The sequence below is a fragment of the Euwallacea fornicatus genome, chromosome 14 (genome assembly GCF_040115645.1).
Source record: "Euwallacea fornicatus isolate EFF26 chromosome 14, ASM4011564v1, whole genome shotgun sequence".
NCBI classification, from domain to species: Eukaryota; Metazoa; Arthropoda; class Insecta; order Coleoptera; family Curculionidae; genus Euwallacea; species Euwallacea fornicatus.
The window spans coordinates 490,377-517,631 of NC_089554.1; the positions used below are offsets into that span (position 1 = coordinate 490,377).

The window sequence follows — 27,255 nt, forward strand, 5'->3', positions numbered from 1 at the left end:
TCTTTCTCCAGATCGAAGGGTGGCAAAGCAAACAATTATTATACAAATTAAGACATTTATTAACAAACACTTTTGTCATTCCAAACGATGAAGTGGAAACACATTAATAAATTAACAAAGTTGTGAGAAAACGACGTTTATAAAATTTATACAGGTCAGATTTACAGCGAACAAACATCGATAAGCTTGTAAAAACATTCAACATCGTTACATAAATAGGTAAGTATCCTATAATGCCATCTAATGCTATTAAGTTGCCCTGCACCTGTGACTTAGCGCGATTAGGAATATTTGAAGATATGTATGAGGGATGTAAATTGTTCACGGAAAAGATCAATTTTAAGAATGTTATTTAGCAATATTCGATAGATTCAAAAGATTCTGTATTAAAACAATGTTAAATCTCACTCAAATAGGTACCCATATTACTAAAAGTTTGGGCCGACTCTTTTTGCAAAAACTAGAATGCGCTGTTTTAATTAAAATTTCCAGGTGTGTTCTAAATATGTAATTAGCGATTTTGTCCTGCAAAACCATAAAAATCTAATTTTCAAAAAACACGTAGAGATGCTAGTCGTATTAAAAAAGAAAAGAGACTTATCCTGTATTTCTTCCAAAAATATTCAGATTCATAGGTCTTCGATAACTCTTAGTACTTTTACCAATCAACATAGGCAGGTATCGCCAGTTCAAGTAAACACATAGGGATTGTACACGTGGGAGAAGAACCGCACAAGATATAATATGCCTTCAAAAAACTCAATGAAGTAGGTTGAGAGACTAGCGGCTGAAATGGACGGAGTCAGTCCATGTTCAAATCTCTCCCCATTTCAGAATTTTCACTAATATAAGTTCTAGTGATGGATTAATCGTTTTTTTCCATTTATTTACACAGCTAGTTTTTGCTTTGATGTTTCAAAAATGTTCTACTATACATAATCTACTAACTTAAACATCGAAGTGGGGACGCCCGCTGGACTGCCTCCGGCCACTTTGTTGGTCTTTACCTGAACCATATTAAATATTGTGCGGTTCTTCGCCCACTTGTAAAATTTCTTGGTTTTCACTTACAATAGTAGTACCTGTGTAACTTGTATGGTTAATGCAAAAAGAAGAGGTCAAAACGTGGAATTAACACTTTTATAGAGAAGATAAATTCGCCCAGTGATATGTAGTAAAGTATGCTAAAAATATTCAGTATCCGCACAACTTCGTCTTTCAAATTGTCGTGAGCTCACTCGATCAAAACACATCATATTTCACTCTTTGTGCTAATTTCGAAAAATAACCATTATACCATTGATTACTTATAGTTTCTACTAGCAAGGTCCTCTCTAGCTGAAAAACTAATTTTGCCATTGCCCATATACCTACCATCTAAACCCATTTGACCAAACCAACATTACGCCTTAAGTCGCTACAAATCGATATTCACACTTACCGCATCCAAAAATTGTTCTACTTGCCTAAAAACTATTTACCATACACTACACTTATTGGTAGGATTCATTGGTGAGCCTTGAGGACACTTGTAAGCGGTCGCAAAATCCCAGGAATTTGACAAAGGTCCTAAAACCCGAATGGGGCCTGGGGAGTGAACGCTGGATCTCACTTTGGACAGGGCGTCTTCGGGACGCATGGAACCGCACCAGATTTGGGCGTAATTTAGGAAAAATAGTTGGTCGTGTGTAAGATTTAAACCTGGCAGATTGTCTTCTTCACCATGTTGCTCTACCCATTTCTTGTACGCCTGTAAATAATAAATCGTATATCTAAGGAAATTCTTTAAAGATTTGTGTATACCCTGAAGGATTGCTTGAGTCCTCCGTTGTCAGCTATGTTTTCTCCTTGAGTCATGCGTCCGTTAACGTATAGACCCACTTCATCAATTTTGTATCGGGAATATTGGTCGATGATACATTGGGTGCGCTCACGAAAGGCTCGGATTGTAGCGTTGTTCCACCACTGCATCATGTTGCCATCTTTGTCAAATTGCCTCCCTTAAATTCAGCGTAATTTACTTAGTGACAACAGTAATTGAGCACAAATTAAAAAAAATATTGTATTATAAGGATATGGAGTCGACATCCGAAAGTGAACTGTGGGGGTTCATGCGAACAGAGGCCCATGAGCAGTATTATCGGAAAACGACTCCTGGGTTATTGAGAGCTAGATTTTTTAAAGCTTAAAGGCCACGAGCATTAAGATGGTAAGTTGGTAAGGATACGACTAACCTTAGTCAACGCGGTTGAAAACCAAAATGAGAAAAATTCACCATGAATTATAAATTTCCAATTTTGAAAAATTGATCAACAAAATTTATCTGTTGTGGCGATATTAGTTTAATAAATAAAATTGAATATGATTAAACTTAATTCATATTACAGAGCACTCGAAGCCTTGACAGGATCGTTATCTTATTTTTGCTCTATCTAACTTCTAGTTGGAGCCTTGATTGGTGGGGGACGGCAGGAGCAATAGCTCAACAAATGTAAATTTGGATAATTTCAACTATATCAAGGTGAAATTTTTCGATGAAATAGTTTAAGAGAACGAAGAGTGTTGGTAGTCGATGAAAGAATGTGATTTAACCGCAGCTCACACTATAGCACTGGAGTTTTTCTAATATAGTTCGATTTTTCCTCATCTTTTGAGACTATCAAAAATTGATAAAATATCAAACTTTGGCGCATGTATAGACAGATTTATGAGGGCTAGAAAAAGAGAGAATTGCTGTAGTAGTGTACAATAAATATACTCTAAGGTATAACCATGACAGACCCGGAAAATTTTCACAGGGCGAAACGTAACAAACTGGCTTATTCTAAAGCTAACCTTTATCGTCAAATCCATGCGTAATCTCGTGCCCAATAACGACACCAATTCCGCCATAATTCAAGGATTTTGGAAAGTGCTGGCTGTAGAACAATGGCTGCAATATTCCCGCGGGAAATACTGCGGAAAATTATATCAAAAAATGCAATATCTTCTGAAAAATATTTAGTCACCTATATCATTCTTGTTCGGGTTATAGAAAGCGTTGACCACTGCAGGCTCAGTGGACCATTTATACCTGTCAACCGGTTGTCGCAGTTTACGCAAGTTCTGCTCAGCTTCAAATTTTTGAATGTTTAGCAGGTTTTTCAAAAACTCCTTTCGAGTGACATTCAACTATAAAACTCGTAAGAATATAGTACAAGGAAAACTGTATTATAAGAAACTTACAGCAGCATATTCCTTATTCAGTTTCTCTTTATCGGTTATAAGCTGCGGATAGCCGATTCTCTCGTTCATGGCATCGGCTTTCTCTTTGGCCACGGTCCGCGTTTCATCGTCCATCCAATCATTTTCTGCAAGGAGCTCATTAAAAGCTTCCCTTATCGTGTGAATCATCTGAAGGGCCATTTCCTGAAATACAAAGAAAATGGTTTTCTTGAGTTATATAAGGCTTTTAAAGCGTTTAAGTGATGCTAAAAGAAAATGACACACAAACGCCAGATAAGGTAAACACACGATGATGACAACATTACGTTAATATAAACACAAAATTCGTACTATGGAACCAAACCGAATGCATGATAACGTTAACAAATGTACGCTCTATTCTCTTACGACATTTAAGTTTCGATCGATCGAGCACTTCTTAGCGACATATAAAATAAGTGAATGATAATAGAAAAAGCAAAAAGCTCGCGTTCATGTAAAGATTTTAATATCCCAGTTGATTTCTGAATCAAATCTATTCAAAAACCGCTTGAATGAGTAGCACTATACCCCTAAAATGGTTCCACAAGAGCTTTGTCCCTGGGATATGACAATGAATTTGAAATTACAAATGTTCTATAAATTCATAATTTGAAGATTATTTGATTTGTATGTAAAAAAATTAAAAAAAAAAAAACAAATAAAAGCTTTGTTATTATTGGATAATGTACCAAGTCATTCCACAGAGCAACAGTTGAGGAGCGAGAATAGGTCAATTTTTGTCACGTACATACCACATAACATAACTCCATTAATTCAACCCATGGGGTAGAACATATTACGACTCACTCAACTACAGGATAGTCCATTCAAACTAATAAACCGAAATATTTCGAAAATTACGTGTCGGATGAAAAAATTTCAAATCAGTTTTCTTTGTCTCGAAAAAGTCCATTCAAAAACACTAAACATGAATCCTCAACTCTACCACCTGGAGATGAGGCGATGGTGACTTTGAAATCTGAAATGAAAACCTTAATTTTTTATTTTAGATTCGGATTTACGATAAAAATTACGAGAGGTTCGTTTGAATTTTTTTTTTTAATTCGTAACGGATGGCCCTGTAATCAGAAAAATATGTTTTATCTTGATTCCAGAAGAGCATCGTATTTTAATTTTCACCACGATAGCATTATTTAATGATTTAAGAATTAATATGATTTTTGCATTGGAACGTTTTTGGGTTATTAAGCTGCTGTAGACACTTATAGGAATTGTTTTCCTCATAGAGCAACGCAAACTCTTTTCACATTTTACCGCGTAGTAAAGGTTTTTAAAGAAATTCGTTGTGTTAAACTTAAAAAAAAGAGTTCAAAAACAGTTACTTGTGAAAACAACGAAATTGCTATTCTAACTGCTGTAAATGTAAATCTACATGTAAGTGCTAGAATTTTTTCGTTACATCCAGCAATATTACCGACAAATGTATTAAACATTTTCTACGATTTTAAATATCAACTATACAACATTTCGTCACACCAAGAACTGAACCAAATTTTTTTTTAACTCGTTCTATGATGAAGCCAGTTTCATAAATCACGGACGAATAAATTTAAGAAATATGCATTTCTTGTCTACAAATCATCCTCACTGAACCCGACAAGTGGCTAATCAACGACCATGGTCTATAAATGTTTGGTGTGGGACACTTGACAATAAAATAATTGGTATACAGGGTGGCCCATCGAAAACAGTCCAGCAAAGTTTACTGCTTTGTATGTGAAAATTTGGAAAAAGCCTCGGACCCTTATACTTTTGTTTTCAGGGAGACAAATTTCCACATTAATTCTATCACTGCAACTTCAACCCTTAAGCGGGGGCGGCATTCACCCTTATTTTTTCAAACGGAAAGGGGTATGTTGTGATACATCTTTTGAATGGGCATTAAATTGTCTTTCAAATGGCGTTTCGTTTTTTACATTTGAGCTGCGCATCGCCGAGAAATATTAATTTAACTTTATTGATTAGTATTTACATGTTATCTTATTAAGTGTTGAAAATGTCCCCCGTTCACCTCCATACGATAGTACAGCAACTGTTCAAAGTGTTCCCGGACATTTTGAAAAATATCTGGTTTAATTTGTTGACATTCATTAATGATGCGGTTCCGTAAATCTTCTAAGGATTCAGGCTGGGTGGCATAAATTTTCGATTTCAAATGTCCCCACAAAAAGAAATCAAGAGGAGATAAATCGAGTGATCTTCTGCTGTACTATTGTATGGAGGTGAACGGGGGACATTTTCAACACTTAATAAGATAACATGTAAATACTAATCAATAAAGTTAAATTAATATTTCTCGGCGACGCGCAGCTCAAATGTAAAAAACGAAACGCCATTTGAAAGACAATTTAATGCCCATTCAAAAGATGTATCACAACATACCCCTTTCCATTCGAAAAAATAAGGGTGAATGTTGCCCCCGCTTAAGGGTTGAAGTTACAGTGATAGAATTAATGTGGAAATTTGTCCCTCTGAAAACAAAAGTATACGGGTCCGAGGCTTTTTCCAAATTTTTACATACAAAGCAGTAAACTTTGCTGGACTGTTTTCGATGAGCCACCCTGTATATTTCATTGATGGCACAATGAAAGAAACAATGTATCAAAACTTCTTGAATGAAGATTTGCCTTTATTATTGAAGACATTAATTTCAAAACTTGTCAGCAAAATGGTTTGATCTTACCCCACTTAAATTTTTCTTAAGGAATCATCGAAAAAAAATGTATTCAACAGTGCCCACAAGGCCTGAAAACATAACAGAAAGAATTAGAGATGCTTGTGTCTTTAATAGATTTGTGTCCACTCAGGGAGCATTATTCATGCGTTTAAGAAGAAAGAAGAATCAAAATGGCAGATATTTTTAATAATTGGGAGCAATTATTAAATTAATGATGAAGATAATTAATTAATCTTTGGTTTTTTTGTTTATTGGAATAAAAATTTACTATAAAAGTTTGTTTGTACACATAATAAGTGAAACTAAATTTATTTTCCACATATGATTTTATGTCTTTGAACTCTATTGAATGCATAAAAAATGGACCGGTTTCTATTTAAAAACCTAAAGATATGATACTTTGTTCCGGAATCGGTATAAATTACAAGGTGTATCAGAAATAAGTACATTAATTTAAACCAACGATAGATCTCGTTAAGGGCAACATTTTTTATATCAACCATTTTTCTCGAAAACCACTTTTTTTACATTTCCCTCCTTAAAATTCATGATGCGCTAATTATTCGTATCGTTGAATTAAAACTATTTTCCAGAAAACAGGGTCGGAGATTGACCTGCTGACACACCCTACCTTCGTTAACAAATCAAAGTTATTTGGTACTGCGACCTGGTAATATTTACGTTCGGTGTGTCGACAAGTACAGCGATTCAAATATATTAAAAATGGTTAATTTTTCAAATAGTGAATACATAGACATGGTTTTGGCATATGGTGCTTCCGCCGAAAACTCTGTTGAAACTCGCGGAATCTACTTACAAAAGTTTACGAGGCGTTAAACTTCTAACTAATGCATTTTTATGCATGTTATCTAACATCTTCGGGATTATGGCACGTTTAAACCGATAGCCCATCAACGTGGAAGATGACGTTCCAACAGGATTATAAATATTGAGCAAGAAATTCTTGACTATGTTGAAGTCTGATCAAAAATTAATACGAGGAGGTTTGGCACTTAATTAAGGACATCTCATTCGACAGTATGTACTTATTTACAAAAAGAAATTAAACTGTTCAGAAATAAGAAAATCCCGGACATGACTTAATAACACCGAAGATCTTAAAAAAACTTAATAGGAAGACAATAGTATTTGTAATACAATTATTCAACGCCATAGTATTCACTTCTTACTTTCCGAAACAATGAAAACATTCCCAAATTACTATGATTTCAAAGCCTGGAAAACAGAGCCATATGTTAACATCGTATAGACCAATTAGCTTACTCCCGTGTCTATCCAAATTACTAGAGAAAGTATTATTACACAGATTGAAAATGATAATTGACTAGAACATGTTAATTCCAAATCACCAATTCGACTTTCGCAACCAATACGCGGCAATTAAACAAGTACATCGAATTACTGCTCAGATTCCTGTGTGCTTGGAGAATAAATTATACTGTTCTGCCGCATTTAAAGACGTTCAGCAAGCTTTCGATAAAGTACGACATAAAGGTTTATTATACAAAATTAAGAAACTATTACCACAATTTTATCTCTTAATCAAATCGTACCTAGACGACAGAACATTTCAACCTAAGGTAGACGATACTACACCTAAATTATACCCCATTACAGCAGGAGTTCCCCAAGGTTCAGTGCTCGGATCAGTTCAATTTTCTTTATACACAGCTGATTTTAGCTGTAACAAGAATGCCATACTGGCTACTTTTGCTGACGACACGGTTATTCTAGCAATGGAGGAGAACCATGAAACGGCCTCAAACAAAGTCCAAGAAAACCTCTATATGTTACAATATTGGCTGCAGAAGTGGCGAATGAAGGTAAATGAATCTAAGTCTACTCATGTAACTTTTTTACTAAGGCAAAAAACTTGCTCAATTGTCACTCTCAACGATAGACAAATACCACAAGCACACAAACACATACACATACCACATACAAGATACCTGGGCATGCACCTGGATCGCCGTTTAACATGGAATCACTACATTAAAACCAAACGAAAAGAATTTAACATCAAAGTCAAGAAAATGTTCTGGCTGATCGGTCGACAATCGAAGTTATCTCTGGAGAATAAAGTATTGGTATACAAATGCATTTTGAAACCAGTGTGGACATGCGGAATTCAACCATGGAGCACCGCGAGTGACTCGAACTTGTCTATTCTTCAAAGATTCCAATTCAAAACATTACGCACAATAACCAACTCACCGTGGCACGTAACAAATCAAATACTCCACAACGACCTAAATCTTCCTACTATCCAAGAAGAAATTATAAGATTTTATACCAGGTAGCAAGGTCGCATCTCTTGCTATCCAAACTCCCTTGCTACTAACTGGATAAACCCTCCTTCAGGAAGAAGACTGAATAGGTGCTATCGAATGGATGTCAAAAAACGATTTAAAAAAAATAAAAAGTATACGAACTGTAATACACTATAAAGTCAACTAAGATTGTAGAAGACTGTAATCTTAATTCATGTTCTACATCTCACACCTGTAATACTTACTGTCTACCTGTAACTGACAGATTATACTAATAAAGAGAGAGAGAAAAAAATGTACTTATCATGTATAAAAAGTGCAATTTTCGAAAACTAAAAATTTGCCACGAAGACGGCCATTTTGTGAATGGGCTCTTACTAAAATACATGAACAACCAAACTTTACATAATTTCTATTTGCAACTCTTGAAGCTAGATTTAATCGAGAAGGTGTCTTCAACATGAGCAATACTCATAAGTGGGCAGAGGAAAACCCGTATACTATGCGACCAAATAATTTCCAGAACAGATTTCGAATTCATGTTTGAGCAGGACTCGTAAACGTCAACTTATCGGACTTCACGTAATTAGACGGCTAAAGGGGCAAAAATTTTTACAATTTTTATCAGATTTTCGATTTATTAGAAAATTTGCCACAGCATATTCGAATCAAACATGTGGTTTCTTCTAGACGGGACACCCTGCTATAATTCACGAACAATGCGAAACTGGCTAAATGAAAAATTTTTACGACGAAAGATAAGACGAAGTGGCTTTATAAATTGGTCCGCCAGATCTCTGGATCTAAACCCATGTGACTTTTCCCAGTGGAGGTACGTGAAAAGTATAGTTTCTGTTACTCCAATAAACACAATCCAAGAGTTGAAAGAACTGGTAGAACATGTTGCTATATCACTTTCGAAGCAACCAAACAATGTTGCAAACAGTTCAAGAATAATTCCGTCAGCGATTGCAGTGTTGTTTTGAAAATAATACTTGAATATGAAAGGTAACTTTGAGCACCTTTCATAAATGCTGTAAGTTGAAAATTTTCTGTATCTGCTTAATGTGTCCTTTTTATTAACACGAAACGAAGTACATCTTGTATTACAATTTAAAAATGAAATCACCAATAGTCGCAAAAGTTTCAGATCTTAAGAATTCGGTGTAGGTACAAAAACTTGTCAATTTTTTGGCATTTTTTTTTAGAATTTGTGTATCGCTCAGTTGACTAGGTTAGTGCAACGTTCTTAAATTTTTTAATTTTATCTTTGTAACAAAGGGATGATCGAAAAAAAGTAATAAGGAAAGCTGTTGGTCTTGAAAAATTCTACCATCAATTAAAATTAATGTACTTATTTCCGATATACCCTGTATGTATTAAACGTTTCTTCAATAAATGGTTTATTATTTAAATAACGTTAGCTAATGTAAATATTTCGAATCACACTTGGTTTGAATTAGTTTACATAACCAGCCATCTGCTGTATTTTTCTTATTGCTTACTTTGCTTTCGTGGTTGAAATTGTCCCGTATGAAAAGAGCACCCACAGCCATTCCCAATCTCTTATTGGTCCATTCTACGCATTGCGACCAGCGGTGCCTTTCGCTTGAAATTCCCTGGAGAATCTTACGAAATTCCACTCTCTCTCTCTGATAATCGTCGATCATATGCGTGGATAGGGTCATTACCAGTCGCCACAGCACGTAATTGTGAATTATTCTACAATAGTTGATCGTTTTCGGTTTTCGATTAATCGATTTAGGTGCACCAACCTCCTATCGGCCACTGCCAGGATTTTCCCTAAGTCGACGAAATACGACAAGCTATAAACGACCACAGATTCTTCCTCGTCAATAGCTACATCAAGAAATGAACGAAAGTAGTCCAACCAGTTGATTTGAGGGACCATGGCCTGCAACTCCCGCATTTTAAGCTTCCGGTAGATCGTACTAGTATCGTGCCGATCTTGTTCTGGGAGTGAAGCCTAGAAAAATAGTTCATTAACTCCACATCGTCACTGCTTAATCAAAACAGACATTAGCAAGTTTTTTCTCAAATTCGATGACCTCCAGCAACTCCTCACTGGCCGTGGTTTTATTGGCTCCTAAAAGGACCGCTATGTTGGTCATGTATTTGTGGTAAGCTTCTCTGTCTCCTTCGCTGCTATTTTTCAAGTAATAGTCCCTGCTGGGTAGAGCTAGAACCATTTGGTCCAGCTGCAAAGACAAACAAGCTTGAGAACCCCAACTGAGGAGAGTTAATTAAAATGAAAGATGCGAATTAAATAGACAATTTGTAATACAGTTCAAAAATAAATTTCTAAAGCAATTCAAGACGAATGGAGGGTAGTTAATTTGCATTATTTAGATACAAAGCATTGTGTGGGGACGATTAAAGACAGTATATGGAGCAATATTTAATGGGTAATGTGGGAGTAAATATATCTCCAGAAGAAAAATTGCCTTTGTACCTATAAATACGTGTACGTGTGTGGGTTTCCAAATGGATAGCAAATGATTAATTTTGTACTTAGTGTTAAAGTAATGTTGGAATTATTGTATATTCAACGTTGCTATTAATAAAGACATAAATTACTATTTCGGTCCTGTTAAAGTGAATATTGAGAATGAAACACATCTATAATTTATTCCTAAATCTCTGTAAACGGGTGAAAACCAAACTTTGTTATAGATCATTTAGAGTGTGAGCAAAATTATCGACAATACGACAAAAAATCTAACTCAGATAGTGAGCGGGTTCAAATATCGCAATTATAGGGAATAATCTAGATCAACCTATCAAAGCTCATGTCATTTTCAAATATATAGATCATCTATATTTTTCTTTGGCAGTTTTAATATACCGTGCGGCTCAAAATTCTCCTCCTCCCCTCTCCTCTGTTAAATTTTTAACTAATTTTTCTTTAAATCAAAAGCAGAATTAAAGAGGACAAAAAACTATCTTTTGACATTTTTTTTTTAAATTCTACATCACAGATAGTGTAAAATGGCTGATATTTTGAAACTGAGACATGAATCACTTCGAATTAAAGGTCTTTCAAGGCTACCTTAACTGGTACGTTGCGATTCAAAGTCTATAAATTAGTTTTTGAAAAAAACAGCTCTAAATTTAATAAAAAATGTAATGCAAACTCAATTAAGTAGTATGTAAGCAATTGAAAAATTTGTTTGTTGATAAGAAATTGGTTTAGTTTCGATTTTGTGCTCACAAACAGGTTTTGGCTAAAAAAAATAAATAAATAAAAATAACCAAAGACTGCTTGTGAGCACAAATCCGAAAACAAGCAAATTTTTTATCAACAAAAAAGTTTTTCCGTTGTTTATATACTATTTAACTGAGTTTGTTTTGATTTTTTTACCACATGTATAGCTGTTTTTCTCAAAAATTAATCGATAGATTCTGAATCGAAATACACCATTAAATATAGTTTTGAAAGACTTTTAATTTGAGGAGTCACTTAACTTATGTTACAATTTTTAAAAATCGACCATTTTGTGCTACCGATGAGGTACGCAACATTTAAACAAATAAACAAATGTAAAAAAAATTGTTTTTTTGCTATTTAATGTTATTAATGTTTCTAAAATATTAATTACTGAAGAACTCTTGAAGAGAGATAGATTGAATTTAAAGCAGCACGATATTTACAGTATGTTAAAGAACTCGGTAGATCGTTCCCATCTCTAGGTAGCAGAGAACTGCCAGAGCAATAATGTGAACTAAAACTAACGTGAAATAATTGATATTCAAGTCGTGTTACGATCTCGAGATCGATACCGACTATTAGATATGTTGAAACCAAAGCGAATTCTCCTAATTATCGATTATGTTGCCGCGTTTTATTACATAGTTTGTTTCAGGAATGCTTTCACACTGACAATATCAGTCCTTATGCTTCATTTTTTCAAGAGAAAATTGTGCTGAACAACGATTTTTTCACAACGTTTTGAAAATGAAGCACTTATTAAGAAATCGACTCATTCTTGCCATCTCTATATGGCGGGCAGCTGTTGGAGCACTTAAAAGCAGAACAAAATTGGTGATGGCGTTGTGTTGCCCAAAGTTAGTAAGATCCATTTTCCCATACCTAATGGTCTACTGACCAGTGACTGTCCTTCCAGGGGTGACTTGGTCTCCTCAAAAAGAGGACTAGTGTCTATTTCCACTAATGAACTCACTGACATGAATTTATTAGAGTTCCCATACATCCACCATAATCGATTATGTGCAATAAAAGATTAAATACAAAATATCAATCAAACAGTTCTGATGGAAAACAAAATAATCGTTAAGAAACAGGCAAACAGCAAGCCTTCATTCGAGAATGGACTTATTCCATTCTGTGGTTCAGAGTTCTATCAGAAATTGGTCTATTTTATTACAAGGGTAGTAAAACTTTTTTTAAGTGCAGTAATTTAAATTGCCACTACCAAACCGAATATCCATTACCTACGAAGCATATTAAACGAAAACTGTATTACCTACTGCCTACACACTTCTTACTTTGTGCGCACCTGGATGATGTTAACGGAGCTGTTCTTATCGTCAGGTCCTACCCACTGCTCAACCAAATACCCCTCGTTGTAGATTCCTCGTATCCTTCCTAAGAGAACTTCGATGGACATGTTGGGAGGGGACCAGTTGCTCATGGTCACCGGCCAACCACCAAGGGACTTCAGGACTTCTCGGAGGGGTTCATCTCCAATTTTACGGATCTGAACTGAAAAGTGTTTAGTATAGGGTTTTCGTATTCTGGGTTAGAAGAAAAGCCTTTTTTATATATGTCTTTTTGGATACTTTAAAGTTCACTGGCAAATCTCTTTATCCCGCAACAAACTTCGCAGTTTATATCCTTAAAGTTCAGCAGTAGTTATATAATTATATCTGGAGATCAGACATTATTACGACTATCAGGTGCATAGTACACGTAATGCAGTCTACGTGATCGAGTTGAACTAGTGTAAAAGCAGTGCTAGAAGAGGTGGTTGGCGAAGGTAGAGCGGGTGGCGCTGTTGGGGAAATGGTCGTATAGGTTGGTAGCGAGAAATAAAGGAGTTAGATTAGTGAAAGGATTCGTCAGCTTGCGTAATGCGTATTTGAATTAATTTGGAGAATGTAATGAATGATTAAATAAGAATAAAATGATTCCTATTTCTTATTTGCTCCAAAATGCTTAAAGCTTTCAATTAAAGTTCTCAGCTGCCAAATGATAAAAAAATACTTACGAGTATCCATACAGGTATTATAAAATGTTTTAGCCTTTCTTATGGAGTCGTTATCTTCCAATGTTATCGGCTCTTCAAACAAATCTACAACAAAACCCTTATGAAAATCTACTAACAAATTATTTTTTAGGCACAATGATTCATCACGTGCGATACGAACGTTACACATTTCATAAACGGTATTTTTTATGTTTGGTTGGCAGTATCATTAACAAGACTCTGATCCATTGGTCCTTGGGGTCAAACATAAAAATACTAGCAACTTTATCTAGAGAATAATTTCCAATGAAACTAATCATTGAAGTACTCTTATTTTAATGTGTATCATAGGCAAATTTACCTAGACTTTGATTTTTTTTATCTAGGCAGAAGATCAAAGTTCTATAATCCTTATCTTGAAGAGAATTTCCATGGAAACCAATATTTTATGTTTATTTTTGGGAATCATTTTTTCGGTTAAGTTGTCTACCCTGGTGACGGCACCTACGCTAAACATGTGATACTCAGTTTAATTACATATACTTATATAATTTGAACCCATTAGTTTCCATTTAGCATTAGTATTTGACTTGCGTGCAAGTTCCCCATTTTCTTGCGATCGTTTGTGATTGCTGGAAAATTGAAGAAATTGAATGAAATCGGTCTGTAAAATTCCCATAGATAACTGTAACAACCTAAATAGCCGTTCCACTTATCACATCTCGTGCTGGCCGATTTTTAAATAAAATATTTCCATATCCAGGCGGCACCCACCCTGGCAAAGTGTATCATTTATTTACAGCCGGCCCGATTGGAAAACCCGGCATGTATAAAGTCGATACTCTAATGAAAAAGCTATCTAGGAGAACACGGAAACGTGAGTGATTTAAATCCAGTAGCAACCGGAGATTACTTTGCTGAAAACACGCTGAGTACCCTTTACTGGTAAAACGAAAACCTAATAAGCTGAGCGGCAAGAAACGAATTGGAATTTAATCTACAAACTTAGCAACTACTACGCCACATTTCTTTCTCGTATTAGACCTTGAAAAGAGTTCTTGAACAAACTCGGTCATGCATCTCTGGAGAAATCATTTCAGAAATCCCATACTCGGAAAAGTTTTGACTCCATTTCAAAGCAAACACTATAGATAAAGCAACAGAGCTGTGTGCGTCCCTGGAGCTATAACTTGAGGCCTGCCACTGATAAAATTTCTTCCTTCACCTACTTTGACAATAAATTAAATTCGTACTATTGAAATGTTTACCTTTGAGGATGAGTTGTAAATGGTCTGCCATAACTTCAAATGTGCTGATGGAGCTCCTGTCCTCTGGAATTACGTGTTTTCGGTTCCAAGTGCCACAAGCGTATTGAAAGAAGTCTACACAAGGGTCTGCCGTATGGTCCATTGCAGATAATAACGAAGAGGCTGAAATCGAGATACATTTCCGAAAATCGTTTGTGCCGAAACATTTTTTTTGCTATTAAAATATATATAAAAAAATTGAAATATTGATAATGCGTGGGTCTTAAACATGTCTCGGCTCATTTTTGACGAAAATATTTGATTCACTTATACGTCTCCCGACCTCTTGAGGAAAAGACTGAAATTCGCCAAATTGGCCTCCAGGATCGCCGGACTTAGATCCATTAGATTTTGTCCGTTTGCGAATTTGGTCATTATTTTACGATACATCGATTGCAAATATGGAAATTTAAAACTAAATTCAGTTCTCTGGGAGACATATTATCAAATTATGGATACGCGATAGTGACATTGGTAAAAAGAATCCTACAAACTTAAATAAGTAGCACATCAGGATCAATATATTCCTTGTTTAAAAACACGTTTTTCCTATATTTGCCTATTTAAATTTTATTGTTAAAAAATGCGGAACGTTATACAGTAACATGCTGTATAATTTGACGGCGTAGAGAAAGATTAAAATATATATTCTCCTAAAAAGTAGAGAACATGCAATTCTGGTAGCACGCAAGTTGGTAAAAGTTATTTTCATGAAAAACGGTTATAAAGTTTTCACATTTAATGTTGTGATTTTATTTGATTAAACATATTCGGCCAAAAAAGTCCAATTATATAGCAAAGTTGTTAACAAAATTGGATCGCGTTAATACTGTTGGAAAGGTTTGTACAAAGGTGGAATGTCTTGTGATAATTAATGTTATTGGTCGTAACAATTACCAAAATATGACAACGAAACAAAAATTCCATTAAATCAGATTTTTCATAGATTTGTGAAAAAAATTCCTAGATTTCATAATATTCTTAAAATAGTCTTTGAATTTAGAATCATTTAAAATGAGCGATTTATCAATTTAAATTTCAAGAAAATGTCTGTTATAGCGAAACTCTATTGAACAGAACTAATTGAATGAACTTAAATCTAAATAGATTCTCAAACTGCTTCGAAACCTACTTTAGAAACGCGACTTGAACTTACCACAAAAACAAGTTAAAAATAGAAAAGTCAAAAGTGGAGGGAAATAACAGGGACGTAGAATGTCCCTTTTTCAGGTTGGAACATTTTTAAAAACTTATTCTCGAACTGTACATGATGCTGCTGCTGTTGATTCAAATTAAATTACTCCATTGTTTCATGTCAAATTAAGTTAATGATTTTTGTGGACGCAGAGAAGAACTACGACAAAAATGGAGCTAAATAACAATAAAATAGAAGGTCCTTTGAGATTGAAGCATTTTGAAAATTTTTACTTGCGAATTGTTTATTCTCATATTGCTCCTGGCGTTGATTTACATGTCGCCAAGCTCATTATTTACTAAATCTTTGAGTAAGAAAATTTTGGAAAACTTTCATTTTTGCGCTATCCATTTCTATATTACTATCATATATGATTTAGATTTAAGAACGCCACTGGTTCGTACCAAACGAAGTTCACTATTTTTCATGATTTGATGAAAAAAAGGGCTTTTTAATTTATTAAGATATTTCTATTGTCAAGTTTACTTCAGTGACTGAAACGATGTTGTATATTTCTTGATTTTTAAGATTCAGACGCTGACGGTCGAATATCGGACATTTTCAACATAATTGGATAAATATGAACAAATATATACAAGGTGTGCCAGATCAAAGTGCAAATACTTTTACCATGGTTTCTACTAATGAAATTAACCAACACGTTTTTTTCTTTTTGTCCAAGAGTCTGTCTTTTAAGTTCTAGGGCTCTTCGAATATCGGGCCCCATTTGGATAAAATAATTTATGTTGAAAGAGCCCTTCAACGGATTGTTATGAAATTTGGTGTTAAAACAATTTTCGATCGTAGTAATTTACAAATAAAGAAATGAAATATACAACTTAGCCACTACATAAATATAAGGGCCGGACTATGAATATATGGCCCCGTATTTATTTAACCGGTAAATATTTCGATCAAGCGATTACATTACTTGATTATACCTTTCGTTTAGAAACTTTTTTGTTTCTTGGAGATTTTTCGCAGAATGCGTCGTGTTCTCGTAGTAGCGATTCCAAATTTTACGCCTTTTTATTGCAGGAATTTGTTGTTATTAAATAGACCATGGCTCGAATAGCCACATCATTCTCCCTGTTAAAAAAATCATTCTGATTGTCATTTTCTGGCATATTGTGTTCAACTAGCAGTAGGTATTAGTCATTGTTAAACCTATTATTGTCATATTTAATTATAAAATAACATAAAAATGCATTTTTATTTGTTTTATGATGGCTCTTCCGTTTAATAATCCCAAATATGTTAATACTCACTTGATTTATGGTGAGTGCAGACAAAATGCTCATAGACCTAGGGTACTCTACTATCAGTGATTTCCTAATCAACGGCTTCCAAATTCAAGAACGTTTACAAATGTTCATATCAGGTTGAGGGAATTTGGTAGTTTTACTCTTCAACGAGGAGAAAATCATAATATTAAGAATTATAGGGTAGATAATGAGCAAGAAATAATAAATTATTTTGAGGATAATAAAATTAGTAATTTAAGAAATGCTGAGCATGACTTAATGATCCCAAAAAGTAGTATTCAAAGAGTGTTACGTCGAGAAAATTATCACCCTTATCATTTAAAGAAAATCCAGGAATTTTTAGGCACTTTGATCATTTTTATAGTGTATAATTTCATTCTTCCTTGTTATTTTGTTTCAAATAATTCAATAAATAACTTTAGACAGACACGGTTCAATCCGAGCAAGATAAGTAAGAATTGCTTTAAAATAACTACCATGAGAAAACGACGCATTCTGCGAAAAATCTCCAAGAGACAAAAAAAATTCTAAATGAAAGGTATAAACAGGTAATGTAATCACTTGATCGAAATATTTAACGATTAAATAAATGCGGGGCCCTATATTCATAGTCCGGCCCTTATATTTATGTGCCTTATATTATGGCAAAGCTGTATATTTCGTTTCTTTATTAGTGAATTGCTACGGTCGAAAAATTTTTGTACACCAAATTTCATAACAATCCGTTGAAGAGCTCTTCCAACATAAATCATTTTATCCAAATGGGGCCCGATATTCAAAGAGCCCTAGAACTTAAACGACAGACTTTTAGGCAAAAATAAAAAATACGTGTTGGTTAATTTCGTTAGTAGAAACCATGGTTAAAATATTTGCACTTTGATCTGGGACACCCTGTATACAAAGAATACAGGTATCAGATTGTTTGTTGCGCTGAAATTTTCAGAAAAAAAGATATTTTTTAAGATTTATGCGGCGAGATCTTATAGAGAATGAATTTAACCATTTCTATTTGTTATACCGTTTTCGAAGTCTCAGTACTTTGGTTCGAATTTGAAGCATCTTATGCCATACTAATCTTTGGCAAAATTGATGTTTAGTAAACATTTTTTATGACTGCCAGGATATTGCATTGTTATCGGTTTCAAAAAATAATATCCCTGTATCCTCAACTTTCGTCTACTTTTATTTCTCATGGGTTGCGCGCAACAAGAGGGAAATGAGCTTATTTCCCACTCCTTCGTATCAGTATCCATAGCACGAGGAAAACCAAACAGACATCAACGGCCCGGCGACCATTTTGGTGAAAGTTGCTTAGAATTTTGGAGTTTTAAGCCGTAAGTCCCATTTAATTTTCACAAATTATTATTATCGTAGAACATGACGTAACCAGTTGGTGGTCATGCGATTTATCGTCTTCGCCTGCGGCACATGTACGAATTATATATTTGCAATTTAATTCTCGTTGTGTAATACAGGATGGTTTCACGCATTGAAAATCAAAGCAAACTGCCATTTAGCGACATTTTTTGGTGAATTTTTATAATTACTACCAAATTTAGTTAAGACCCACCTGTAAAAATTAATGGTATTTTACACACTAACATTATTAAGTACTTTATTATAATTTAATGTACTTTATATACGGCCGGATGTTAATACGACTCGATTGTCGAATTGACATCCGGCTTTACTGAGAGATTTAAGAAGTAACGGTTATAAGTATTTCACAATCGCCGTGTGTAATTATTTTCGAATACTTAATTTTTTTTAATTCATAAAATAGTGGGACGACATTTTGGCTGATTAGCACCCTAGGTAAATAATGGGGTCTGTAAAAAAAGCAAGAAAATAAGTGTCACAGTCATTGAGTACACACAATAATGGTGTCTTTTAGAACAAGTAGTGGAAAAAATAATTTTTTCCTTCTCGTTTAAGCATCTCTACTAATGAAATTTAAAATTAGATTTATATGCCACATTATTTCCACCTAATAACCTGCTCTTATCTCCACTCAGGCATAATGAGATAATGAAATTGTGGTCCAAACACAATAGTTTGAGCTGCCGCTTGAAATGCTCCTTTATTTACGAAGCTATCGCAATTTAGATAGTTAGACTAGGTTAATTTCCCGTATGTTAGTAGCTAACAGTTAGGAATAAAGAAAATTTAACTCCCTGGATAAATGGGACAATTATCTCTAAGTCAGTTGCAGTTTCATTAACATTCGTTATTCAAAAGTCACTAAGACTATAATAGGCGAAATACCGTGTAATCTCACGTTATTTTCCACATAAGCGTTGTAGCAAAATTATTGTTGGAAACTTACCAGTTCTAACACACTCCTCTGTGAGGCATACCCTGGGCTTAAGCTCTGAAACAAATGGTAGAACAATTGAAATAATCATAGGATTATGAAAAACCTAAAACTGATTTAACTCTCCGAATACTGGATGACAAATTTTAGGCAAATTAACAACTGTGGAGTCCCTCAAGGATCCCACTCCTTCTTTTCCCCATTTTTGATTAATAAATGTAATAAATAAGTACTATAAAAAAAGGAAATCAAGTTCAATAAATTACAAGATATTTTGAAACGTTATATATTAAACACTTAACATTTAAACACGAAAGGCTGAAAAATAATTTATTACATTGTTTGCTTATAACGAAGGTGGCTGGAGGTTCTTTGAAGACAAATTTCTTACACTTGGTGCTAATTTTAGCTGCAATGTTGCATGGACAGAAGTGACACCTTGCTCTATCATTTTGATGATTGATTGGGAAAGGTTGTAGCCATAACTCCTCTATGACATTTTTCCTTGCATCTTCTACTTGTTTTTCCGCGTGGGCAGATTGTAAGCAACGTTTCATTGACCGACGGGCTTCTATTGGAAATCTGCTTCCAAAGCCAGAACTATGTAATCGTCTCTGGAACATAGGTACAGTCAAATATCCAGTTAAGCATCACATTTCGATCATTGGAAAGGATCACATATGTTGGTCCTCGCGCTGGATCATATAACTCTGGTCTCCCGAAACGCACCGTATATTTGGTTTCCTTACTTCCAAACCACATTTGGTCCGTCCGTTCGGACCGAACCGAACCTAGTGCTCAACATTTAACAGAAGCAAGATGGGAAAATTCGGTGAAAAAAGAAAGTAACGAAGGGAAAAAGAGAAAGTGTGAACACAACAACCAACATGAATAACTACTTCCCGGTAATGTTTACACTACAGTGGAATCCGAGAGGTTTGACGCTTAAAATTAGGAGTATTGGAAGTATCAAATGGAGCACCGGAAGTACCCTATACTCGTTTTTTGAAGAACAAAAATTCGTAATGTATTCATTGTTATGCTGTAAAAAAAACATTCTGCTCCAATCAATACAAACGGCTGGGGGATAATATTTCTCCAGTTTGATGACAAAATAATTTGTTTTAATAATTCTATATGAGAAAAACAAGAGCGTGGGGTCATTAGCGACCCTACTCGGTATTATGAGGAGTAATATAAATTTTACAATATCAAATTTAGCACGAACACATTAAGCTTCCTAGTTAGCATTACTCATGAAAACTGAACCCTTTTCCAGAAAAAAAGAAAGCATTTTAGCCTAACCAAAGAAAATGTCCCTGTAATTATTAACGTAAGATCGATTTCAAGTGGGAATATATTCCGCATAAAGACAAAGAGAAGGCGAAGGAATATGTAATGGCTTCGTATTTTTAAACTTAAATTTGAATGTTATTTTACTTGTATGTCTAGCATCTACCTTTTCCTGTGTTAATTTTAATTGAATTAGAATAAATTAATTCGCCGCCAGCAAAAACTTCTATATGCAGATTTATGCAAACCTATAATTCCTTCTAGCGAATAATAGCATTTCGTATGCATATAGCTTTGGATAGTGCTGTTTCCATATCTCGTAAGCATTTAGTTATCCCATACATTCATTAAACGTCAACCCCTGGGGGATGGGGAACGATCTGGTGGTTAATAGAGCAGAAAATGCCGCCATATCGTTGATATAATGCAAGAAATTAACCCGGATTTATGATAATCGATTTTGATTAATGGGTTTTTCATCGAATCTTTATAAATCGAATTTTGTTGTAAAACTGAAAACATTTAATAATTATGATATTTGACGAGTATGAACGTCAGTGGTTTACGTCATTTCTTGAAGTATTTAGAAAATCTTGTATATTTTAAGTCATAAAGGACGATTTTTTTTTAATATTGTACTTTTTTAAATCCGGCACTGATTTTTTTATAACACGTATATTAATCAGCTTTCAATTATGTTAAAAATCAACGGCGTACTGTATTTCTTAGAGACCATACGAACTGCCCCAATTTTGATAGCAACAAGCGGCAATTTTTCCTTGACATTTTACCTTTTTCTAACTTTCGTTGTCATTGCCTGATTTCTTTGTGTTTTGATGATTTTTACTAAAAATTGTATTATGCATGCTTCTACTTTTAGTGACTCTTTTTATCTACGAGAATAGGTACTTTTGTGGTCGATGACTGCGTCCAGCACGCTCCTGCTTAGGGGACTTCTGCAGTACTCAGCAAGGTACTATAAAAATAATCAACGTATCACGGCGTTTTAAGAGGCATTAATTTTCTAAAATTTTTAAAATTTGTAATTTCTTCTATGCGACCTGATTTTTAAAAATTCAAATGTGTAGTTGTAGATCTAGGAGTAAGTGGCCGCGGGTAAATCAATAAATTGACTGATTATACAGGATCTCCCACTGAATGTGAAAGTATGTTTTCTTGCAAGACGTTCTCACTTTGGGCACGTTCTTGGAAACTGATATAGAAAAAAAATCCTTGAGATGAAAATTTTATTTCAGGCCATTAGAGCAAATGGACAATTGTTTCTAACTTTGTTTGTTTTTATTCTAGATTGGCAGTTACTGATAGACGTGCGTTTTTAATGCACATTTAGCAGTTTCCTGTCTCTATAAAACATCATTTTTATCCTAATCAATAATACGCTTCTGCAATACGTGCCACAATAGGTATCTCTCCCAATCCATTTTCCGACCTAATGCATTATGGGCCTCTTTAAAAATAAACACGCCAAACCGAGAAATAACGATTTTACGCTCATCGCGAAAGTTGTAAATTCTTTACGACGTTTCATACAACCTCCAACTCTCGAACCACTGCACAAAGCTTCGCATCGTAGTCAAGAAAATAACTGAGATTTTTATGTAACAGACCGTAAAATTGTTCATAGTTTGAGGTGAAAAACGTGTAAAATAAACTGCTCACGAAAAAGATCGATATAGCAAAATTTTCGCAAATTTTAGGACTTATAACTCGAAAATTCATTAGCTAAAATTCATAATTAAAGAGATCCTGAGGGGTCGTTTCCTTTAGAATCAAAATCCGATATTGATCTCGAATTAGATATATATTTCCCAAAATTTACAATGTTAAGAAAAATGCTCTGCAAAAGGGTTATATTTCAACTTCCTACGTTTACTAACTAAAATCACTTTAAAATTTTCGTTTTTTAGACATTTAGCGAGTTTAATTGATATCTTGAGATATATGCGGCATTTTTTAGTTTTCCGGTCTAAAAAAATTACGGGGTGTTTTCAAAAGAGCCGCATTTTCTCGCAAAGCATATAAAGAAATATGGGTGTATAAAGACTTACCGTGACATCCTTGTCCTTTACTGCTCAGCAACATCAACAGCAGGACACCGCAGAAAATAGCGAGAGCCAAAACTGAGGCAAAGAGACACTTTTCCTTTGAAGTCTTCGTTTGTGGCATCACCAAAGTCTTCGTGCTGCTTCCGGACATTTGTACTACTGTGGAGACTGGTGGGGCACCCAACAGAGACTCTTGCTGAGTATGGTTGTTGGTCTAGAGGAAAAATTTACCATTTTAGTATGAATTTAAAATAGTTCGCGGTGTTTTTATTTCGTAAAAATACAATATGGATTGCTCTCGATTATTCTAGTCCTAGATTAACGCAAAATCGAGTGGTAAATAAATTATTTTTAATTGCACGGTATCGGCACCTCGACGAGGACTACGACAAATGATCTGCCTTTAAGTGCATTTGCAGCGACCCAAATACATCTATTACACTCCATAGAAATTAAAACTTCCATTAAATAAACCTTATTTAAATTCAAAATTGTTTTGAACATAATACTCAAATTAATTTTGAGAAATTCGTTTTTTTGGCAATAGCGAAGAGAACTTTAATAGTTCTTACTTAATGGAGGTTTGGTTTACTCTTACTTTGAGATAGCCATTTTTCGTATCAGAACATTTCCATTTCTTCTCGGTGCAGTTGGCTTCCGACATTGGAACCTGCGAACCGTACTCGAAGCTTGAGTTGGGCATTTAGATTTCTTATATGCAGTAGAACTCACATCTGAAGCGAAAAAGTTAAAAATTAGAATTATGTAAGATTAGGCAATTCAAAAAAATACTATCGAGTAAAAATTCAAATATCTCAAAAAAATTTCCGTGCGACTAAACAAAAGAATGAGATACAATCTATTCTATAGTTCAAGCAGTGACCTTGGGGTGCGTAATGGGTGCATGCAACGTTTCAGATGAGTGAAATGGTTATAAATGCTGAACAATTTTCAAATTCCAAGGATGGTTTTGATTCAAACTCATCAAAATATCAACATTTTTCATATGCAATTACCACCGTTAAAAAACTACATTCCCCACGTACGACCTCGTTCAATAGCTATTGCTCGCCTAAGTATACCACCAACATCGCGAATCATCCGAATAAAAGCCCCTTCTATTGACCCTAGTAACAATTGGGAAGAAGTGCTAATGCCGGAAGGACGTGATTAGATAACCGGGAAACTTATAGTAAATTCGGGTATCCAAAAAATACGCGCCGAATGCTATAAAATGGTCATCCAACGATATTAGACAGATCAGCCTAACATATACAAAAATGTCATAATAAAAGAAAAATAATTGAAAATGTCGGCCAATTTCACTCACTTGGCGTGCACTTTATGGATGTCTGAATTCCCCATTAGAACTAAATTATTAGTGCTGCCGGCACTAGCGAGAGAACTTTACGTGTCCGCTAGAGTTACGGGATCATCAATAATTTGGCCTGACATATTTCTTTATTAAATCATGTGAAAAATATTTGTTTCGTTATTACTGTTTTGTTAGATATAAGTAATAAAACTCTGAATAAGCTAAAGCATTAAAATAGCAACACTTGCACAACCTGATGGCACTTGGCCTTTACAGATTACACTCATACTATAGATAAATCTGTCGGTATTTCACAGTTCTACGTTCAGCAACGGCTTGAGCGATGTGTGCTTGAAGTAAATAAAACAGGATGCACGTTTAATGACCATTTGGCATATTTAAATAGAATTTAAAAAATTGAGTTAAAAAATAAGAGGCAAATCGATGGTTTCTGAAAATATTGTTGTCAATTCTGTGTGGTTAATACTTGGCATACAAAAAACTACGTCGAAGTAGATTTGAATTCAAATCCACCAAGAATAATCTCCGCTGGCTATTTAGAATGGCTAGCAGAAAATTGTAAAAGGATCAACAACTTTCGGTGCGATGACGCGAACGAGTTTTAAAATTTATACCCTCGAGAGAAAAACTGCAGTCTGTCGCATTCTTTGGGTTGTAAAAAGTACCTAGTACTTCACTGCAATATCCGCAATCCATTTATAATTCCTGAGGAAAAATTCAGTAAATCCTGAAAGTGTTAGTTCGAAGCGAGCTAGATGTCTTTTAAAGTTGTACTTTCAAATGAAAAGCTGCACTGTCTCACATTCTTTTGGGTGTAAAAGGTATCTAGTACTTTAATGCACCGTATAACGAGCATTTTAAATTCATTAGGAATACTGAGAGTATTTGTTATTTTTGAGGAAAAAATTCATAAAATGAAAAGAAATTGGGCAGAAAGGCCAAGGGGCCGATAGCCCATTCACCGGGTGAATAAAGATTGTCATTGATTGATTTGAAAAGACATTTAATGTGATGGGGGCTAAGAATTTTTAAACATCACAAATTTTCTCTCATTCAGTTGTATCTTTATACCGACGTATTGTATTTTATATTTTTATATTGATGCGAGAACATAGTTTTGGTAAACTTGTCTTCTGAAGCGCAAAACAAACCAAATCAACTAGATAGAAACGAAACCTTTCATATGTGAATTATTTGTGACGCTGTTGCAGCCCACCGGGTATTACTGATGATCACCAATTAAATACCTTGCGAAGCTCCTTGTATCGTTTTAGGCTTTCTAATGCCATTGCGACAATAAGTTTTTTTAAATATTAGCTCTAAAGGACTCCATTATTAGATACATTGAATGGCTGTAAAGTGCGTTTCCCAGGTTTTTTCTAAAAATAGTTGAATAACAGGTTAATAATGACACGCAGATGGCTCATTATTTACCTAACGAGCTAATCGGGCACAATGTCGTCGTCATCTCCAACTGTTTTATTTACGGTTGCCGTGGAAATGAATGTCAAATTGAACGTCATCGTTAGTAATATGAATAAAGACGCATTGTCTTTTGCAATTCGAATTAATTTATGGTTATACCTAAAAAGGTTTACTACCAGGTAAAACATCTGGTTACATCTAGTAGAGGAAAAAGTCGCATATACATAACAGTTGTGAAACACTTATGACCTTTATATTTCAGACCCCTCAGCCTGTAAACTTGACCTTTTAAACTTCTTAAATTTGATTTTCTGACATGATTTAATCTCTGACCCTTTAAACTTGACCTTCGGATCGTAATAGTGTACTTCGAAACCTTGGCGGATAATAAACTATTCTACAATCATATCGAAACACCTATAATCGTCTCAGCTGTTTTAAAAGTTTCCTCATACTCGTCTAATCTTCTGAACTTAATGGAATGTAAACTCTATTTTTAAACGGATTTATCGACTCGGAGAAGAAATAATTAATTTCAGGTCGCTCTTGCAGAAAATTAAATACGTAATTAGATAAGGAATATTTGCGTCTTTTATTCCGTATTAAGCATTCAATGACAGCGACAGGAAGAGGAAATCTCGGACTTCTTCTCAATCTTCTTGTTCTGCTTTGATTTCGTCAACCATCAGCTTTTTGACTAAGATATTTCGTCAACTGCAAAGTTGAACAAACCTCACAGTTTTGTGCTAAATTATTAAATGTCATATTAACCTACGTCTGAGTGTCTACTGAGGGAAAATTTTCATTGAGATAATCAGGAAACAAAGTTTCAAGTGAAAGGCTAACTGACACTCAAATATCTTTAGAAACATCAATATAGCAGTAGATCTAGTATTAGGTATTGAGCAACGGAAAATGTATTTTCCTGGCCTTGAATTTTTGGACCTTCAAAAACAGAACCCATTGTTATGAATGGACTAAAAAGCACGAAAGTGCACCTCTCTAAATAGGCGCTATTCAAGCATTACAAAACTATAAACATAAAGCTAATATAGCTGTGATAAGACGCCTAAAAGGGGAGTAGGAAATCACATAGCTACAAACCACAAAATTCTACGCAATATTCTACAAAAACTATCTAAATATTTTACCTTTATCAGACAAAACTAAACTTTCTAGGTTATGAATTACGGCCACACTCGTCTCAGTTTCCAGAGGGGAAACTCAGCTGAAACCACGACAGAATTTCCGAATCGATAACTGCTGCTCTCCTGCTGGGGATCGCAGGAACTGCGTTTGCTTTACATTTTCCGACAGTTTCATATAAACCACCTGTAAATCGGTGAATATCGCTCGATTGCGGAGGCTACCGAGCAAGATAATCCGTTCTGCGGTTCCTACAGGATGTTCTGTATTGAAGAGAAGAGAGAGACTTTAAAATCAGCATCTTCTGGATGGTTTATATGTAATGTTAAGATCGAATATGTCTACCTTGTGGGTATTCATTTACCACAAATGAAACTCTCGGAAACTTACGTCTAAATTCCAAACGCTCTAACGCTTCCAAGTGCAACATTCCGGACTAAACTGG

The 27,255-nt window shown here is 34.7% G+C and overlaps 1 protein-coding gene across 1 annotated transcript; it reads right to left on the bottom strand.

Annotated features, from left to right (window-relative positions):
• Positions 1-33: 33 nt before the first annotated feature.
• Positions 34-26,943, bottom strand: LOC136343308 (neprilysin-1-like). Its single transcript, XM_066289965.1, has 15 exons — positions 26,816-26,943; positions 23,502-23,637; positions 22,907-23,117; positions 19,557-19,601; positions 14,732-14,893; positions 13,485-13,568; positions 12,774-12,979; positions 10,275-10,454; positions 10,011-10,222; positions 9,741-9,957; positions 3,226-3,408; positions 3,009-3,171; positions 2,836-2,955; positions 1,804-2,000; positions 34-1,750 (listed from the first exon to the last, which is right to left on the bottom strand). Exons 2-15 carry the CDS (start codon positions 23,604-23,606, stop codon positions 1,478-1,480), a joined length of 2,358 nt encoding a protein of 785 aa, XP_066146062.1. The 5' UTR covers positions 23,607-23,637; positions 26,816-26,943; the 3' UTR covers positions 34-1,477.
• Between the last annotated feature and the right edge of the window lie 312 nt (positions 26,944-27,255).

What these genes read in the sequence shown, in the direction of transcription:
- LOC136343308 (XM_066289965.1), bottom strand. Translation starts at nt 23,606, where the DNA reads ATGCCCAACTCAAGCTTCGAGTACGGTTCGCAGGTTCCAATGTCGGAA. An exon ending in TTGAGAAAAAACTTGCTAAT is followed by an intron (nt 10,223 to 10,274) that starts GTCTGTTTTGAT and finishes CTATTTTTCTAG; the next exon opens with GCTTCACTCCCAGAACAAGA. An exon ending in GACTCAAGCAATCCTTCAGG is followed by an intron (nt 1,751 to 1,803) that starts GTATACACAAAT and finishes TATTATTTACAG; the next exon opens with GCGTACAAGAAATGGGTAGA.